Raw genomic sequence first — 21,310 nt, forward strand, 5'->3', positions numbered from 1 at the left:
TGGATTCCTCTATTAGATTTGACTCTAATCTGGCAGATTTATGTCATCCTATTTCTAGGATTGCATGCAACTCCACTCAATTATGCTAGATCTACTTTTAAACAGGGACTTTTGCTCCACTGAAATAAGCACATTAAACATGAATTAATATCCCAAAAATATTAAAATAAGAAATAAGCATACATAATTGAGAACAAGAATCAAGTATTTATCATGTAAATTAGAAATCAAATAATGAGACTCATCATAGATTTCATCTTCCTTAGGTATCTAGGGAATTTAGTTCATAATATGGAATAAAAACATCTCAAAGTTAGGAAAACCACAAGACTTCGAAAGAAGTTAAAATGAGATATTCAATCTTGAAGGAGATCCACTTCTAAGTTTGCCCCAATGGTGTTCTTTGAGCGATTTCTTCTACCTTCTTTGAGTGCCCCTTAGATATTCTTCTAATTGATATTTATAGACTTTAGAATGCTCAGAAAGCCTAAAAATTGAGTTTTTTCCGCGTGTTTAGAAAATGGGGAGTGATATCGACAAGGACTAGCACATAAGCGTGTAGCCAGGCAGTGTGGCTCGACTGAGTGGCTCACACAGGCGTGTGGCCAGCCCGTGTGGAAATGCCCAAGCCGTGTGAATCTTGGAAACAACTCTATTCGTCTGATTTTGGCTCGTTTTTTGCACATTTTGCTCCTAAATACTTTTTTAAGTATAGGAATATGAATTTAAAGGATTAGGAGCATCAAACTCACTAATTCACATCATTAATCATCCAAAAATGCATTAAGAATGGGATCAAAATATTTTATTTTTATAGCTTATCAGGGTTATTAACTCGTCAATCATTCATTCATATAGCATTCACTCTCATCATATTTGAGAGAGCAACACACGAGTTTGAGAGAACAATTCGAAGTTTCTTTTAAAGCATCCAAATTCAGCACTTTAAGAGTACTTGTGTGTCATATCCAAAAATTTAACCTAGTAGTTTCGGGTTCGTGAACCAGGTTTTGTTGATTTGGGTCCATGATTAGTTTTCATAAGTATGGCCTAAATTTGGAAATTCAGAATTAAGTAACCAAAAAAATATTTTTCCCTAAAATGAATTTCAAAAATAAAATCAATTTTAAAAAGAAACGAGAAGAAGGTACTGATTTGTAAAAGGGTTCAATTTGGGAGTAGCCCAAATGCAATTGTACCAATGTTTTAAAAACCAACCTAGTTCCCCTACACCCTACAGTTTCACGAAAGTCTCTTCCCTTTTCATTTTTTGTCATTCAAAAAATTTCCCTAAACACAAATCCACATATTTTCTCTCTAAATAGCCTAACCCTTGTGATTTTTTCATCTCCCAAACACCAAAATCTCTTTCAATTTTAAAGAAAATCGTAAAAAAAATACACTAATTTCTTTATTAATTTTCTAAACGATTTTCTCAAAATTCAATCTCCCGTTCATTTTTCTTCTTGATCGAGGTAAGGTTCTATTTCTATATTAGATTTTGATGTATTCTAGCCTTTCAAATCAATTTTTGATTCGTTGTAACAAGAATTCTATATGTTAGCCAAAACTGAGACCAATAATGACAGAATTCGTATTTTCAAGCTAATCAGTTGTTTCTCAACTTTTTTTTGATGAGATTAGAAAGTTTCAAAACTTGATTTAACCAACTGTTTAGAGATTTGAAAGATTTAACGATTTTTCATTCAAAGTGTTCATAAATGTCGAATTTTTTAAAAACTTTAAATCTGAATTTCTAGGTGTTTTAATTGTTTAGATATTTTCTAAAGTGAATAATTAGATGTTTAGTATTGATTTTAAACAATAGAAACAAGTCCGTATCAAGAAATCTAAGTTTCAGCTAAACTACTCAAAATTTTCAATTTAAAGAGGAGCTAGGATGGATTTGTGTATTTGTATTATTTTTATGTGTTTGTGACCATTAATAATCTGTATATATTATGTGTAATATGTTGGTAAAGTCTTGGATCGTTGGAGCCTTCTTCAAGTAAAGCGAAAGGCAAGATGAAACTCGTTTAAGCTTTCGACAACCAAGCGAAAGCTAGATTGGTGAGTGTTTCAGAGTCATTGCTGGTATGTGCGATTCATAGTGTTAATTGAGAGCTTAGGATTAGCCTAAAACTTTATCCTAAGTTTCGAAAGTAAGCCTTTCCTATACCTTATTGTCATGTTTGTAAAATCATGCCCAAGTAAGATGAGTTGAGATATGGGATGCTAATGCAACAAGTAATTTGTGAAAATAAATTAATGTGATATGTGATTTACTGATTTTTAAGCACACATATGAGGTTTGATATATGATAGTTCAATGAGCACTATTGTGGCACTTGTAAGTGCAATTAAATGTGAATCCAATAAGCATGTATTGTGTATGAGGTTGTGATGTGAAACTAATGAATATGAACAGAGGTTATGTGTATTAAAATAGTAAATAAATAAGTGTAATTGTGGATATTTTGACCTCCTGATCTCTTAAAACCATTAGATACAGTTGGCATGCCATTGGATTGTGTGTACTCACCTTTATGTTTTGCGATCGGGTGATTGAGTCCTTGGGATAGGATGGAGAGATAAAAGAATATTGAGCTATGCTCCATTCAATGAGACATGTTTTGTGTATTGGAGAGTGTTTAGCTTAATGCTACACTTGTTGGGACATGTTAGACTTTTTGAGTTATTGGTGTGATGGAGATTCGTTTATCCAACGTGTGGTGATTGAGTCCACTTATATGTTTCATAATCTCAATATGTCAATATATCATTATTTGAAATATGTGATATGATGTATATGATCATATTTAGAAGTATATTATAAACTTGTTAGACAAATAAAACATGAAAACGATTCTCTAACTTGATGGATATGAATTGTGGATGTGCCTTAGAATGCTCTTACTTAACCTATATTATTGTGTATGCTTGGTAGTACTTTTGAATATTCACTGAGCTTGTTTAAGATCACACTCTTTATTTAAATTCTGCAGAAAAGTAGCACATTGGGGGAGTGGGAAGCGGCCAAGAAAGTGATCCATTCAAGGCATAGAATTTGAGTATGTTTTTGTAGTTTGAACAATTGAAAATAAAGGAAAGATCTTATGTGAGACTAGATTTTAGAATTGTTATTATGGATTTGGAGCTTGATTTTAGTTTGTTTTGAAGATTGGTGAATGATATGGATGTTACTCAACATGTTCATTTAATATGCTTATGCTAAAAGAGTTTATTAAAACGATTGAAATGTGAGTTAATGGACAAAACAACATGGTGGTGTTTTTGGCAGGTTTGAACTGATCATTATGTTTGGTTGGTACATATAGGTTTTTATAGCAAAACATGATGTGTTGATTTGGTGAGTTGAGTAATTGACTTTGGAAACTAGTATTGTATGTAAGCATGAATTGATTACTTGGTATGTCAAATTATGCTAAGATATGTTATGGTATATTTGAACATGTTTAGAATGTGTATTGAAAGCAATATGACTTGTATGAACTTAGTTTAGACCTTAAAAGCACGAGACGATGAGTGAGGAAGCATCCAAACCTTGAGTTGCAAAAATTGTAGGACTGTTTGCTACAAAATTGTAGGTGTCATCACGAAGACGTTCAAAAATTTTTGGGACATGGAATGAGCATTGGGATGCCCCAGTCGTGTCATCGAGACAAGCAGAGCCCTCTAGACTATAGTGCAACGGCGTGGTTCGCATTGTCCCGACGTGGTTCAACTTGGTTTCCCAATTTTGTAATTTAGTCTCTAGACTTAAGTAGTGCAATTAGAGGTCGAAATGGTTATAAAACACACTTAAAATGCACATACTTGAAACTTAAGTGCTTAATTACATGACTCGTTAGATAATTTTGAAATACGATTAATTTAATATTGTCATTCTTTTAATTTAGTTCCTAAATCACTTGATTTAAAATTAGCTAAGATTTACTAATCAGATTAAAATGATTCTTTCTCTAATACTCTTAAAAAGATTTTAAAACTGAAAAGCACATTTTTAATTGTTGTTACATGTATGTTCACATGTTTTGGATGTGAAATTTTGATTGTGCCCCTATGTTTTAATTCCAGTAAAACATGTTAGAAAAGCACGCAACTAGATTTTAAATATTTGCCTATGATTATGTATGAGCTATTATGCATGCATGAGACTTCCGTTGATGGTTGACCAAGTAAATGAATAGTTAATTGCATGCAAAAATGTTGTGTTGCGTTCTGGGTCACTTTGGTGACTAATGTGCCGTGTTGGATTCGGGTTAGACCATCTCGAACTGGTTTGGGGCGCTACATTATGCATAGGAGCAAATGAGAAGAAAGGGAGAAAAACAACACGAGTGATGCCATGAAAAATCATGGGAATCGACTTCTAATTTATTTCCCTTTAATCTTTTATTTTGTTTAAAGTTGACAAACATGTTGCCATTTACTCTTTTGCTTTCAATTTAATGATGATGACTTAATTTTGTTGATGCTAGATTGATTGCAATCTCTTAGCTTATGTTATTAATACTCTATAGATGTTGCTAGGTGCTTTGGTTGTTTATTCATTCAAATAAAATAATGAACATACTTACTCATGCATAATTAATGTAGGGAAGCATATGAATTAGTTATTTAATCCAAACAAGATGGTAATTAGTAAACGCAATATTTGAATGGTCCATATTTGGTCTCTTAATGATTAAATTAGTAATGATATTTAGCAATATTGTTACCTTGCTTAACCAATATATGATGTTAAAAAAAAAAGTATGGCTTCATAGAAGTATGCTAAATAAACTTAAAGGTTAAAAAAGTATGACTTCATAACTTTAAATTATGGGTTAGTAAATAGCCAAATTGCCATGGTTCTATCATAACATCATTGATATTGCTTTTAATAATTTTAAGTTAAGGAAAGAAATTAATCTAGCTCCTACATGTCATAGTAAATTAATCTTGTGATTTGCTACTAATTATTCTGTATTTCACTTTCATTTGTTTTAGCATACTTAGTAATTTAATTTAGGTTAATAGTTATGTAACAGCCCGTTTTTAGGGTTAATCGAAACAGTGGTTTTGGGAACATAAATTTGATGTCAAAAAATTTAATTTATTATTATTTTAATATTTACAGTATGATATTGGAGTTGTGTGAAAATTTCGTGAAGAAATTTTACCGTTTGAGTGGTTAATTCGGTAAAAAGGACTAAATCGCGTAAAGTTTAAAAGTTCAGTTCTATAAGCTAAAGGTGTTTATTAGTTATGGTTTTTAAAGTAGAAGTCCTCAAATGGTAATTAAACCATTTTAAGTGTGAATGGACATTTATGGGTATTATTTATGCATGTTTAATGGTTTTATTTTAAGGATAAAATAGTAAGTTAATTATTAAAGATTAATTTAATGAAACCAAACATGCATCAATTTTGTACTTCATCTTCATCGAAAATGAAAAGAGAAAGAAGCCATGGGTGTTTTTAAGGTTCGGCCAACATAATCTCATGCTTGTAAGTGCAATTTGCTCGGTTTTTAATAATTTTTACGTTTTTGAGATCGTTGCTTCGTAATCTATCTAGCCCGTATCTCCGATTTTTGAACTGTTAAAGTATGTGAATTTTACCATTATTGATTAAATTTATATTTTGATAATTTATGATAGAAAATAAATTATTGTTGTTAGATATACAAGTTTTGTAAAGTGAATTTTGGTAAAAATGTCAATTTTGGACTAAATTGTGAATTATTAAAATTTTGTAGTTAAAAGTGTGATTATTTGGAAAATATGGGCTGCTAGTGGTATGGGTAAAATTCGACTAGCATGGGCTTGTCCTTAATTGCATGAAATTGTAATTTTATGTGATAAGGACTAAGTTGTAAAAATGTGTAATAAAAGGGGCAAAAGTATAATTTTGCCAAAATATGTAAATTGTGTTAAATTGAATGAATTGTTGATTAAATAAGCTGACTTTGTTTATAACTAGACTGAGAAAAGCAAAATACGGGTATAAATCGAGGAAAAGATAAAGTATCGGACTAGTCGATCCGTTCAGTCGTTTTAACGATCGAAGTAAGTTTGTATGCTAACAAACATACTTAAATTGTGTTATGAATGCTTATTTATTATTGAATTGAATGCTGAATGGTCATGATTATGATTCGAAATTGACAGAGTTATGATATCCGAAAGTCTCGTACGAACCTTAGGAATAGTATAGGATACAAATGTCATGACATTCGGTTACCAAGATGTGATTACATGTAAGACCATGTCTGGGATATTGGCATCGCTAATCGATTACATATAAGACCCTGTTTGGGACAATGGCATCGATATTTGATTACATGTAAGACCATATCTAGGATATGGCATTGTACGAGTTATATGTGATTGCTGAGTATCCTTAACAATTCCGAACGATTCAACGGGCATAGTCAAGACGAGAATAGAAGTACAATCGAATTAAGTAATACAGGTATGTACAGAACCTATATGAGAATCGAATGAAGGTAATTTGGTGAGTTCATAGTGTATTGTGTATATGAAATGAGAAAGATTTATGTATAAGTATGTTTCATGCCAAAATGTGTTTATTTGGCTATAATGAGGCATGAATTGAATGATATGTGAGATATGAGTTATAGTTGTTTTAATTAAATATACATATGGCACATAGTGTGCGAAATACCGTTATTTAATGACATTTAACATGATTCATATTGTAACACCCCTCACCCTTATCCGTTATAAGGATAGGATTCGAGGTATTACCGGAACTTTACATTTAAAACATACTAAATCGACTCACCAGGTTTAGCTCAGATTTGAAACTTTCAGACATTCACATCTTGTCCCTTAAATGGACCTTCAAGGCCCTAAATATACATAGAGATAGTTCGGGATAGGACCGGGAACATCTAATAACTTTAGAAACTTTCCTTATTTAGAAGTGTCACACGCTTGTGTATGATGGGCCGTGTGGTCACCCACGCCCGTGTGGCCTAGGGCACGTCCATGCCTCTAACCCACGGGCAACACTGACTTTTAGGCACAACCAAGACACACGCCCGTGGGCTCACCCCGTGTCCAAAACTTGAGCATTTTGTTAAATTAATACGGCTAAGACACACGCCCGTGTGTCCTACCCATGTACTAATTGAACTTAAAGTTTTAGGTGCAGGGGACACACGGCCATACCACACACCCATGGGGATGCACTGTGTGTCACACACGGCCTAGACACACGCCCGTGTGTCTAACCATGTGGACCTTAATAGGCTATTTTCCAAGCCTTTAGTCACCCCTTTCTACTTCCTCTTCTTCTTATAGATACCAAATTCAAAGTAAAACATGATTATACACTTGTAAATGATCTTGGTGAAGTTAGTTGTATGAAAACCTCATATCATTGGTTTCATACAAAAAGGTTATTTCCCATCTAGTATTTATGGGTTCTTGTATTATTGTAGCACATTCAAAATGTGGCTTATTTTTGAACCCATTGCCAATTGTAGCAACCCATCATATAAAAACATAAACTTGCATATAAAGGCAGGTCATAGCCTACTTTCAAATATGCCCATTTCCATGGCCTATACAAAAAGATGAATGCATGTTTACATGCCTTCGTTTGGCAATTCAAATGACACATATGACAAAATACTCAAAGCCCTATACATGCCATTAACAAAATAGAAGTGTCTTCATACCAAAGCTTGACTAGTTGATAGTGTGTTGCTTCTCCAACCGTCTTCCAATCCTTATGAGTCCTTGAGCTCTGTAAAATAGGGAAAAGAGAGGGGGTAAGCATTTTCATGCTTAGTAAGCTCAAATAACCAAAAAGTAAACTTACCGAGTAATTAGCATACATCCCACTTAAATCATGAAATCATCAGTTATGAAGTGATTTCCTATCACATGCACTCAATCAATGAGTTAGTCACATAACAAAGCATCATGTAATTTATGTAGATGAGCTCATCATTCATCATTTTATTGACATACATCATATTAATCTCGTTGAGTTTCTAGGAAATCTCGATGGAATACCCATTATCCGTCAATTCTTACAGATGATCATTTCACATATATGCACTCCCGCGAACCTCACATCTCATGGCAGGATTACTAGTCCAGGCTAAATCTCCCATATCATAAACTCATAAGGTGATGTCGAGATTACCAGTCTAGGCTAAATCCCTTTTAACGACAAACACCCTTAATGAACTTGGATCTGAATTACCAGTCCAGGCTAAATTCAGACCCTAATAGGATTACCCGTCCGGGCTAAATCCTCAATGCACATATACTCTTCGGGAGGCTCGATCATTCAAGGAACACTCGTCTGGGCTAGATCCTTTCCATGCTCGAGATCACGGATTACCCGTCCGGGCTAAATCCTTACTGGAACACATGCAGGATCTCTTTACACATATCAATGAGGGTTTATCCATCGAATTCCCTTTGTCAACCTCATCCGAGACATTTTTCACATGTTACCATCAAATATGCATTTCCATGATATTTCATGCTAATAATAAATGCAATCATCATGCATTCATAAATCATTCAATTACGCATATTAAGGGTTTACTTTAATTTATCCGAACTTACTTGGTATTCGTTTCAAAGATATGTTTCGGTTATTCCGAAACCTTGCGTTTACCACAATCGACCTCTAGAATTTGTTCCTCGGGGTCTATAACAGAAAAATTAACTCATTAATACCCCAAATTATACATTTCAAGTTTAATATTTACCCTCGGTCCAAATGACCATTTTGCCCCTAACCCTTTATATTTTTACGATTTAATCCTTAGGCTCGTATAATGAAACACATGCACTTTTTATCTTACCCAAGCCTAGCTGAACACCTTTCCTTCTTATGTTAGCCCACATTATCCATTATTTTCTCATTTCTACCACACATTTACATCTTTTGCAAAATAGTCCCTATAAGGGTTTTTCATGAAAATCAACTAGGAAAAGATGTTTAACACACATTAATCTTTTATATTCCTCCATAATCTATCAAAAAACAAGCAACCCATGCATGGGTAAATTTTTAAACATGAACCCTAGTATGAAATATGGGTAGAAATGGAGAGAGCAAGCTACTAGAATTTCAAAAATACAAAGAACATTAAAAATGGGGCTTGAGAGCACTTACTATTGAGCTTGGAAAGCTTGAAACCCTAGCTATGGTGACAAGAGAAATTCGGCAGCTATGGGGAAGAAAATGGCTGATTTTGGCTTGATTTTTTCCATTTTATTTCATTAAAAAGCCAAATGACCAAAATGCCCTCATGCCTTTTCTTTAAAATTTTAACCATGCAAGCTCATTTTTGTCCAAAAATTTAGAATTTGGGAAAATTGCTCTCCAAGACCTACTAATTCATAATCTACAGCAATTTCATACAAATTGCTTCTAGAAATCAAGTTTTGCAATTTATTCAATTTAGTCCCTAATTTCCAATTGAACACCTTATACTTAGAATTTCTTCATGAAACTTTAACACATGCTTATACTCATATTCTAGGCCTCATAATAATCATCAAAATAAATATTTTGATGTCAGGTTTGTGGTCTCGAAACCACTATTCTGACTAGGCCCTATTTTGGGATGTTACACATATTTACTAAATAAAACGTGATGGATATTGGATTGAATAAAGTTATATATATATATATTTGCTTATGTACTTGTAAATGTGAATGAATTGGTAAGAATGTGTTAGATCTATATGAACAATGCTATGAATAAACATGTGAAACTCTTGGTTAACTATGTGAAGGGATTCATGGTATAAAGGTGAAAGCAGTGAGTAACATTATGATATATGTAAATACTTAATATGTGTTTATTCGATAAGTTGAGTTTATTACCATACGAGCTTACTAAGCTTTATAGCTTACTTCGTTTTCTTTCCTATGTTTATAGATTTTCGGAGGCTTGCTCGGGTTGGAAGTCGTTGGAGATCTAATCACACTATCCAGCTATGGTTTGGTATTTCTAAGCTTTTTGATATTGGTTATATGGCATGTATAGGTATTGTGGTTATTTGATGAGTATAAATAAATTTTGGGAATTGATGCCTATGTGTTTGATGTAATTAGCCATGAGATGTGACTTGAAAATGATGTTAGTTTGGTGTGTATATTGCCTTGTAAAATGATATATCTTGATAAGTTTGGTTATGGTTCAAATAGCTCAGATAGTCATTTGGTAAGTGACATGTATATGCTTGGTTTAATTTTGATATTTGAATGCCAATTTGGTGGCTACATGACTTGATTATGATATGTGTTATATGTGTGTTTTAAAGTTAGTAAAGATGTGGAGTTAGTTGAATTCATATGTGCAGTTAGTTGAATTCATAAGTCAAATTATATAGGTGAATTATGGCTATTAAATCAAGTCGATTTGGTAAGTTTTTTATTAGTCAAATGGTTATATATGAATAGATGAAATGATTGGAATGTAATGGCATTTGTACATGAAATTGGTATGGTTGGCTACTTATTTGTGTATGATATTAGTACTATATGACCTGTTGCAGGTGGTTAAGTTTGGGTGAGAAATGTGGTTTGAAACAAGCCTATTTTCATCCATATAGGCTGAGCACATGGGTGTGTGGCTCGACCATGTGTGACACATGGCCTTGGTACACAACCTTGTGTCCCCTGAAGCTTAGTTAAAGGTCAAGTCAGTGGGTTACACGGCCTAAATACACAGACGTGTCTACTGGTCGTGTGCGGCAGACAGCCTTGGCACGTGGGCGTGTGTGACCATTTTGAATAGGCACAGGGGCCAGACACACGGGCGTGTGGTCGGCCGTGTGGCCAAGTCAGTATGTATGCCCTGTTTCCACATGGCCTGGACACGGGTGTGTCTGGTGGCCGTGTGAGGACACGGCTTGGTCACATAGGCATGTGACCCCTGATTTCATGAAAAATTTTATAAGTTCCCAAAGTTTTTATATGTAATCGGTTTAGTCCCGAACCACCTCTAAAACATATTTAAGGCCTTGTAGGCCCTCTTAAGGGACAATGTGATTATGTTTGATTGATGTTTATATGGAAATACTTAATGTATGAGAAATGTATGCTTTTGTGATGTGATTGATCGGTAATACCTCATAGCCCTATTCCGGCGACGGATACGGGTTAGGGGTGTTACAAGTTAACTCAATTCATAGTCTTATTTCTACCACCAACTTATCATTTGAAAAATTTCACAATATTTGTCTTTCATAAACAGTCATTATGGAGAGAATATTCTATGCTTACTACTTTGACGACTGTGTACACTTGCACATCATTCGATAATTTCGCGACAATAAGCTAGTGGAAGGACTGGTTGCACATATGCAATTGAGGCTCAAATGATTTATTATTAAGTTTCAGCTTTTTGCCTATTAATTATAAACTTATTTAGTCATGAAGTTATTCCACTATAGTATAGTTACTGAGCTCTCCCCAACGACATACCATTATGAAATCAACTCGACTAGTGATCGTCCAATGACCTTGTCATAAATGTGTTACCATCATAGGATATGCTTAATCTCTTTGGGTTAATATTCGTTCTTCCAATATGATCCTATTTTATCTCATGGTAACAATTACACCTTACTTAATGAAAACTCAATTACGATCACATAGTGATCAAGTCATCCATCACAAAGACGAACGACCCGTGGCCATGTTTACTTTTCATCAACCATGTAATTCCAATGGAGGATATCATTTACCAATGTCTCGGGCTACGAATTCCACTGCTGTAAATGACACTACATACTACAAAGTTGTACACCCAAGGCACCAACTTTCGGTTCCTTATCTATTCGAACTCAGACTTTTACTTACATCAAAGTGTACGAGACACACATACATAGTCTATCATCTGCTCAGGATTTAGCCTTCAAGATTGTGTTCATTCATTCTTATTTTTGTCTAATTTCATTGCTGTTAAAATTGCTTATATTCTAACTTAAGTGTCTGTGTCTTTCAGGTTGATTTCAACACCAAGTTTCCTTCGATTTAGTCTAGAGCCCTAAGTCAAACTTGCAACTTGGAAAGCTTACAATCCTATTCTATTGTTCTCTCATCAATTCCTATACTTCAATTTTGAAAAATTGAATCCTCATACTTTTTTTTTAATCTTGGTTCCTTCGTCAATTTTGTAGTTAGAAATTTTTTAACCTTCATCATTTATAGTTTCTTTCAATTTGATCATTACTCTTTAAAAGTACATAAGCAATCACAAAAAAATGTTTTAAAAGTTAAAAGCCTTTATTTGTATTTTTAATAAATGTATAAAAAAATTGGTGGAAAATTAAAAACTCTAAAATTAAAAAATAAAAATAAATTTTAAAAATATGAAAAATATAATTTTTTTCTAAAAATTAAAAAATATTTTATTTACTCTATGAATGGTAATAAGGTCTCTCTAAACTTTAAGCTATTTGTTTGGCTCATATTAAATCAAATTTGAATAAGTTCTTTTTATTTTAAATCAGATTAATTATATATCAAATATTTTTATACAAAATTTAATTATAAAGCATATAAAATATTAGTATAAAATAATTTTTGAATAATGGTACAAACTTTGAACCTATTTGAATTAAATTTAATTATTTGAATTATGATATAACATGTATACAGTGGCCTTCGTCAATTATGATAACATTATACTAAACGATTTCTTGATGAAAAATAATGTACTACTATCTAGAAGATAATAACATAAATAGATATCACTGTCAATGAAACCCATTGATTGTTCCATATAAATTTCCTCTTCCAGATTTTCATATTTAGCCATAATTAAATGCATGAAGGTAAACCTCAACGCAAGAGAAAAAACCTTTTTATTGTCAATTCTTTTTTGTTGAGTATACCTTTTAACTACAAGACATGTCTTGTACTTTTAATAGTCTATTAAATAAAATTTTAATGATAAAAATGTTTAAAATAAATTATGTGTTACAAGATCTCCCAAAATCAATAACAAAAAATTATCATTGACATCCTGTTTCTTTCAATTATATGTTGGAAATTTATATATATATAAATTATATAAAGAAAAAAAAGGTGCTTCTCAAGGTTTTTTTTTTTCTTTTAATATAAAACTTGAAAACCTCGAAGGCGTCTCAAAAAACATTGCCTAAAACTAGAAATCAATATTTTGAAACTATATAGTTGCTTCAGGGAAGTTAAAAAAAGGAGCATTTTGCCATTATTAAAGAAACTTATTTCATTCTCGATTTTAAAAAAATAAAAATTTTAGGATCTAATAAATATGAAATCAAAATTTGTGGTCATGTACACATTTCTATAGTTATATATAGTTTCCAACAGATTTTAACGTTTTAACAAAATGACATCTAATAGACTAGAAATTAAAATTTAAGAGCTTTGATACCAATATAAATTACCGCATAAATAAACTAAACAACAATAATAAATACAGGATTGTTTGATATCCATCTCCATCTAACAATTCTATTATTAATGGATAAATCACAAAATGCCGTTTTCGTTAAGATTCATAGCCATACATACATACATATATATATATTTATCAATGACCAAATTTCATTTTCTTTACGAAGCCGAGTGCCATTAAATAAAAGATGTAAAACTTCCTTCCAGTTTACAGTGGCAGAATGCCTGTTTTCTTTATCGGTTACTTCTCTCAAGGAAGGAAGCCACTCTCCTTTTCTTTAATACAAACTGCCTCACGGCAGTTTTTTATTTGAAAAACTTTTGTAACTTCCTTTTGGAAGTTATTCCATATCAACGTCCTTATGGACGTTTTATTTTTTCTTACAAATTAATTTATCTACAAATATTTAAATTCAATAAATCTAAAAAATAGTTATTCAAATCTAAATCTATTATCGACCTTTTCTCTAAATCCGCTGCAAATGATAATTAAAATATTATCTAAAACCTTAATATCCGAATCCAAGTCCATACTACCATAACTTGCTTTGCCTGCTTCCATCATCGCTAATTGAAAGCAAAGGACCCATGGCAGAGTGGTAGCATCCTAACTCCGCTTGTGGAGTCTTTTACTTCATTGGTAGTAAGCATCATAATGATCCTATATTTATAATAATAACAGAAATATGTAGCAGTTATAAAGATGTGAATATTATCCTCTATATACATATGTAAATATGGCAGCTATACAGATGTGCATATAAAAAAAGAAACGAAATGCTAATAACGTATGAAAATTACAAAGTGAAATATTTGTTCGAATATTAAGACATAAATGATCAGTTCTTCACAAGTGTAAATGAAGAAAAGTATGATATTTCTTCTGCCCTCGCTAGGAATCTAATCCCAACTGTTCAATTTTTTTTATGTTCTACATTTCATATGATTGGGATAGCTGGCATTGTATTATTTAGAAAGTGATCAAAACTTCAACAGCAAATCACATATACCTATAATAATGACTGGCAATTACACAGTTTTCTTCCTCCTTATTACCTCTTAAGCAGTTACTGAAGAGCTCATCTCATTGAGAACGTTGTAGTACGTAAAGAAATCCGAGGTGCTTCGGAAGCCAGGAATGAAATCTGAAAAGAATCTCAAAACCGCTGCTAGATGTTGCGAGTCATTGGAGGTAAATGCTGCTTCAAGAAATAATGATGGCCGGATAGTAGTGACCTGAACAATTAAAAATATTTGTGTCACAAATCTTTCAAACTTTATCAAACCAAGCTTAGAGTTAGACAAGATCATCAAGCATTTGGAGAAATGCCCTATGGTACTCAAACACAGGTATGAGTGTTGGATGTGGGTGGGAATGTGTTCGATACAGGTATGCTCAGATCTTTCTATGATTTTCACGTATTTGGAGGATCCTTAGAGAGTCATCCCTGTACCCAGATCCGGATGTGTGTCGGACATGTGTATTTTGGGATAAATGACAAACAGGAGCAACAAGGAAATGCCATCAAATACCGATATCTTGCTGGCAACTTTAAACAAGTAAAGAATTAGGTAACAACCTAATCTTCAGAAATATGCATAGTTACAGAAAGGGTAATCTGAGATGCAAATTTACCAACATGTTGGTGAAATGTGACAAGGTTGCTTCTCCATTACAGGAAAACCCAACAGATCTCAAGAAAACTTTACTAACCATGTGTCAATGAAGAAAATTATGCATACAGTTCTAATTCGTAGAACTGGCATTTTACATATACATACAGGTTAATGAAGAAATATTATTTGATGCAGTTATCAAATAAAGGATTACCTTATGCTTCCGTGCATAACGTAAAGCTTCAAGATAATATCCATCTTGCACTAATAACAACACATAATCATGATTCAAAGAAAGCTGTCTTAGCATATCCAAACCCAGCTTCCTAATTTGCAAACTTTGACGACCTGATTCTAGCAGCTGTAGAGCAACTTCTTTTGAGGGCTCAATAACCTGTAACACGAGAATTTAAACTCTTAAAAAATGCCAATCCAGTCAATAACTTTTCATTCTAATTCAAGGCACACTTATTGTGGAGGTAAAGAGATTTGTTAAACCTTGTTTATGATGAACAAACTAAGTTCTGCATATTGCTCACTGCGGGCCAATAGTTGAATAGTTAACACATATAGGCTTGGATGCACTTTGACCCTTTCTAAGTTGGCACTGCAGAAAGGAAATGAATAAGATTTCATGGAGCAAAGTACAAACTACTTCCTCAGTAACCAAGAAATGGTTTATTGGATAACCTACGTTTCTATTTACCATATAAATGGCTAAGCAAACATGATTAAACAACAGTTTATCCACAACAGGAAGCTTTGTTTATATATCCAGATATGATTAAAGTAGTTCTTTAGAAGTTTCAATCACATTCTAAGAATCCTTTAGAATTGCCATGCACAAGAGTTGTAAACCACTTCAAATCATTACCATACCATCGAAAAAACTCAAGAATGATGGCAACCAGATAAGAAGGCTCCACAGTCATCTCTTCCTCAATAGGAGCAAAGACAGATCTGTACATCTCATCGGGTGAAATTGCAGGTGAAGTGAGCTGAGACTTCTGCTGCTCAGAAACACTAGCATTTAATGGATTATCAGTGGTAGAACTTTCAGCACTTGCATCCACTTTGCCACCAACAAACTGAGTATCATTTGAGCTGATTTTCGATGGTTCAAAGCTGCAATTATCCTCCGTCTCTGAAGACGAATAAGTTGAAGGTCTACTAAAAGATACACTGTTGACTCTGGTAGCAGGTTCATGTTGGACAGATTTTCCATCGGTTCTGCTGGTGAATACATCTGTGGCTTGCCCTGGGCCACTCACATTTGGCACACTTGAGGGGATCCTCTCAGTCTTTATTCCCTTGAAATAACTGCCAGTTTTAAGAGAGAGTGAATACGAGGTGACTAATACATCCATTGCCTTGGCAACCACGGTGATAGGTCTGCGTTCTAGAATCATTGTTTGCGTAATTGCCAAACATAGTTGTTTCGCCTGAAATAGCAGGAACAATATATGCTAAAACTGGTTAATGATTATATCACCCTTTATTGTGGAAAGAGAAAGAAGATAGCTGAGAATTGACCTTGTTGGCTTCCAACTTTCGTCTTTGCAAGAATTCCAATACCAATGGAACTTCAGAGGAACTAGCAGAAATTGCCTGCAAAGAGAGAAAGGGGGCAGTAATTACGAGAATTAACTATAAAAAGATAACAAAGTATGACCAACAGGACTTACCTCCAAGTCTAAGTGGATCTTCCATAAAAGCTTATTAGCTACATCACATATAAGGTCAGGAACCAAAAAGGTCCAGTCAGCTCCATAAATAATTGCTTCATTATCATTTGAATCAGAGGCCTCTGAACTTTCACTTTCCTTGGTGCTAGGTCGAGAATTAGAAATATCGGACCTTTGAAAACCCCTCAATAGTACAGGAAGTGGGGCAGATATGGGAGCTCGAGAATCTGCAAATATGTCATAGAGTATAACAACTTTTGCATCTACTTGGTGCACAAGTAGTACATTATCAACCACACTCACAGCAACCTTGCTCGAGTAAATTGGTAATGAACCCTGCAAATGGAATGAATATGGTTACAATTCCAACTCAAAACCAATTGAATAGAGCCTGTACCTGAAACTAACTAGAGGCAGTTTTGAGTAACCCTTACCTGTTGGATAATAGCATCACGGTAAAACCGATATGAATGCAGTACCATTGCAACTCTATCAACTTGCAAGCAGTAAATTCTCCCATAACTGTCATAGTGTAAAAGCAAATATTAATATATAAATCATTTATCAATCAATTTAGTATACAAGCAAAAACAGTAAAAGAAACATACACAGTGACAATATAGACATCTTCAGAAGCAAGGACAGGCTTACTGTTAGCTTCAGGTTTAGCCATTACCATTTCAAACTTTGGTAATCGAATAATCCCAGCAGATGAAAGCTGAAGATAAGAGATAGAAACATGTCAAATCAATGGAACTGGGAACAAAAAGGATCATAATCTATCTGTACTGTTCATTAAAGGTATCAGAAGGGAGTTGTGCACTTTGATGCTACGTATTCATGTGCACTTAAGTAGTTGAATAACTTCAGTTTTCCATTTTCTCACATTTACCACCAAGACCAATTTCAAAGTTTATTTCGTGCATAGGGCACATAGCCTAGCCAATGTAGAGACTAAATCTAGGAGGATTCTAGAAATAGAGCTAGTGAAGCTCATAACCATACCTGAAATCCATGGAACGTCTTGCACTGCATTCCTGAAGCAAGGAGAATCAATCTGCTCTCATGTGTGTAGACATACCAACTAACAGCCAATTTCTTTGTCTCAACCAAGATAAGTGACTTCGAGGTAGAATCATAAGCAAACAAGTCCAACCCACTGCAATTAAATTTCATTTCAGTAAATAGAGTACATTAAATCTTTGGTGCAAGTAGAAACATGAAAAGGAAAAATAGAAATAAGTATAACAACATAACGCATAAAGCTAAAAGAAGGATGATTATTTTCAATAACATGGACAATGACGATTGCAGATCTTGAAGGTTGACTTGATTATGTAAGATGCAAAATCCATTTAAGTTCCTAAATGAAATTTACAAGTATAAAATGCAAGAGAATTGATTTTGGAATAGGAAATCAGTGGTTAATCAGGATCCATGCTAGAGAAGCATCTCCTCAAAAATAGCTTTCATACTTTGTTCTCCTTCACACAGGCAGATAAAATTTCTAACAACAAATACTTCCCAAAATTGATAATCATTTTCCTTTCTGTTTTCATATTCATTACTTCTGTCTTTGGCCATGCAGAAAAGACAGCAGAGTTTCATAGAAAAATCGCAAAAGAAAATGCACAGAGCCATGACTAATACAGAAGTTCTAAAACTTCTTTACCTAGTTGCATTGCCTGAAAGAGTGTCATTGCTATAAATAATTAGGGTAGGATAGAAGGATGTCGAATAGGTGAATTTAACATCCTTTTTATGCATGCTAAGTGTAACTCCAAATTTCACACTGAAGCATAGTTTGAGTAATAAGGGTTGGGTTGGATTTGGACAGAGATTCTAAACTATAAGTTGTCATGCTCCTCTTTTAGAGAAGTAAAAAAAACAAAGTAATTACCAAATAGTTAGCAAGTAAAAAAAACTTCTAGTAACCAGTATAACCATGGAAACTTTGTACATTAGATATCCAAGTTAAAGTGAAGTGAGAATTCAGCTTCAAAGTAACATTGCTATTATACAAAATTTTATTCCTTTCCAGGAAAATCATATCTCAGTAGAAGCTAAATTCATATGTAAAACATCAGTTTGAGATATACACAATGACAAAATCATTATCCACTGTACAAGTAAGACAGACAAGAAACTTCTCCCTACCTGGTCTTCACAATTACAATATCACATGATGGACAATCTGTCCAGAAGAACCCCAGTATACTCTCTGACTCGGATTTGCACCTGTGAGTGAAAGTTTCCTCTGTTTCTCTATGCCAAAATTGTATAGAAATATTGGACCGTTGGACTGCTATAATCTTTTCATCTAGAGAAAACCGGACAGAACAGATAGGCCCTTCAGTTATCGAATCAGTGATAGGGGCAGCAAGAGGAGAAAATGGAGCAGTTTTCCACGAAAAGATCTGTGCAGAAAAGAATGTAAAATATGGAACTGCAATATCTAAAATGCTTCTACAATGCTATTTAAGTTCAGAACTATTAAACCTGGTCAGATGTAGGAGAGATGAGTAATTTATTTCCATCATCATAATAGAAACCTCTTGATCCAGGATTGTTGCAATGGAGAGGGGGATATTGTATGAAAACATGTGATAGAGCACCAGATCCCAGACCACCAACACTAGCTTGCGAACTTGAAGCTTTCCAGGCCATCTTTCTAAGGTTATCTTGTATTTTTAGCCTGAAAATTCAAATTGCTGGTGAATAATAACACCAATAAAGCACAAAAGATAGTATCAGTACAAAAGAAAGAATGTATCATAACTTAAAAACTAGCATCAAAGAATAAACAGAAAAGTTCATTGGGTTTACCTTATCATACAAACTGCAAACCCAAAGCTCCAAATATTACACCTTTCCCCGGAGCTATAAATCAAAAGAAAGTTGAAAACATTAATCTTAGCACAGTTTTTCAAGAACGAAAAAGATAAGATCTTTGCAACCCAATTATCAAATACGGTGTATTTCTTTTTTAATATAAAAATATGTTCCTAAACAATCCTAAAATATGGATACCGTATTCTGCATGCAAGTCTTTAGTGCAAGAAATTCTTTCAAACACATATCACGTTCAACTTCAGGAACTTTTGCTGCAACACAGGCGCCGTATTCATTCACCTGAAAAGACACAATTGTAATCGAAACAATGAGCTGACCACAAGCAGAATTTAACAGCAGGTTCAAGGTAATATCTTTCTGCAATCATATTTTTGTTCATTTTCAACCTAAAATTACTCATTCATGAACTTAAAGCGTACTGCAAACAAAAAAAGAAAATCCCGCAACTAGATGTAATGATACTAAATCAGTAGAACAAATTGGGACTTCATGGACAAACCTGTGCCGTACAATTCACTAAAATGCGCCTAAGTGGAGAGATTGTTTTCTTTTCTTTCATATCCACAGCTCTGATAAAGAACAAAAAAGTACATATATCATAATTTTCAAAACTTCAAAGATTGATAGAGCGGGAATCGTTCATGAATTGATGAAATTAGGGTTTTCAATTAAATTGATAAGAAAGACTGAAAATAAAAATCAAATCCAAGAACTGATTAACTTTAAAAAACAAACTAATTAGCAGAATCTAAGACCCAAAAAAAAGAAAGAATTACCTGGGAAATTCAACATTTTTATCACGCGGGATTCCGGGAACAAAACTCTATGGTATCAAATACAAAAGAATTGGGCTTTGAGCGTTGTTGAATCGAGTTTACTTGTCAAACTACACCGAACGGTCTTTATCTGAAAATTAGGGGACCTAAAACGCCGTCGTACGGAAGCAAGCGCCCAAGTTTTGTTTTTAATTTCTTTTTGGGATTAGTTGAGATGTAATTTACCTCTCAACTTTATCCAATCCTACAACATTGTATTTTTTAAAGCGTAAACTATGTAATTAACCCAATATCAAAATTTTTTATTTTAGGCACTTAAAATAAAAGGTTTATAATTTAAGTATTCATATTAAATAATTTGATTATTTTAGTCACTTTTCTAAAAATCACAAGCAGCAACTTAATATAACAATTAAAAAAATTGATATAATAATAAATTTAACTCTCAACTTTTACATATTATATCAATTTAATCATAATTTTAAAAAATTAACCTTCGAAATTTACAATTATCTCAATTTGATCCTAATTCTAAAAATTTTAAAGAAATATATAAAAATACATAAATATTTTTAAAAAATATAATAATAAATTTAAAAATATATAAAAATAAAAAATATATTATTGACAAGAAATCATAATATATAAATTATAAAATTTAAAAATATATAAAATAAATATTTTAAAAAATATAATAATAAATTAAAATATTATATTAATATTAAATAAACTGAAAATCCCTACCCTACACTCGTCCTCTCCCTTTTCCCTAGACCCATCTCTCTCCCTCTTTCTCGCACCATATATATGAATTAATATCAGAAACATATTCTGATACAGATGATGAAAAATATATATTTATGTTCATTCTTAGAAATTTCTTCTAACTGATTATTAGAACTACTTCCTATATTGAACATA

General features: G+C 33.1%; 1 protein-coding gene and 1 long non-coding RNA gene across 6 annotated transcripts; one reads left to right on the top strand and one right to left on the bottom strand.

The window, feature by feature from the left end:
• The first annotated feature begins 1,323 nt into the window (after window positions 1–1,323).
• LOC121230840 (uncharacterized) lies at window positions 1,324–2,261 on the top strand. The gene is made up of 2 exons (XR_005928981.1): window positions 1,324–1,475; window positions 1,983–2,261. It is a non-coding gene; the product is annotated as an uncharacterized lncRNA (long non-coding RNA).
• Window positions 2,262–13,730: 11,469 nt separating this feature from the next.
• Window positions 13,731–20,610, bottom strand: LOC107939153 (uncharacterized). Of its 5 annotated transcripts, XM_041080111.1 has the most exons (16): window positions 20,390–20,610; window positions 20,113–20,182; window positions 19,791–19,892; window positions 19,587–19,640; window positions 19,260–19,455; window positions 18,918–19,177; window positions 17,766–17,919; window positions 17,369–17,478; window positions 17,195–17,282; window positions 16,761–17,096; window positions 16,609–16,683; window positions 15,955–16,517; window positions 15,574–15,682; window positions 15,290–15,469; window positions 14,515–14,694; window positions 13,731–14,119 (listed from the first exon to the last, which is right to left on the bottom strand). In XM_041080111.1, the coding sequence occupies exons 4-15, from the start codon at window positions 19,592–19,594 to the stop codon at window positions 14,518–14,520; spliced, it is 2,256 nt and encodes a 751-aa protein (XP_040936045.1). In that variant the 5' UTR covers window positions 19,595–19,640; window positions 19,791–19,892; window positions 20,113–20,182; window positions 20,390–20,610; the 3' UTR covers window positions 13,731–14,119; window positions 14,515–14,517. The 5 variants fall into 5 exon arrangements, with proteins under 5 accessions (XP_040936045.1, XP_016727923.1, XP_016727925.1 ...); XM_016872434.2 differs by lacking the exon at window positions 13,731–14,119 and having other exon boundaries at window positions 14,220–14,694; XM_016872436.2 differs by lacking the exon at window positions 13,731–14,119 and having other exon boundaries at window positions 14,220–14,694; window positions 19,260–19,471; window positions 20,390–20,609.
• Window positions 20,611–21,310: the final 700 nt, after the last annotated feature.

Source organism: Gossypium hirsutum, chromosome A01, assembly GCF_007990345.1.
Source record: "Gossypium hirsutum isolate 1008001.06 chromosome A01, Gossypium_hirsutum_v2.1, whole genome shotgun sequence".
NCBI lineage: Eukaryota > Viridiplantae > Streptophyta > Magnoliopsida > Malvales > Malvaceae > Gossypium > Gossypium hirsutum.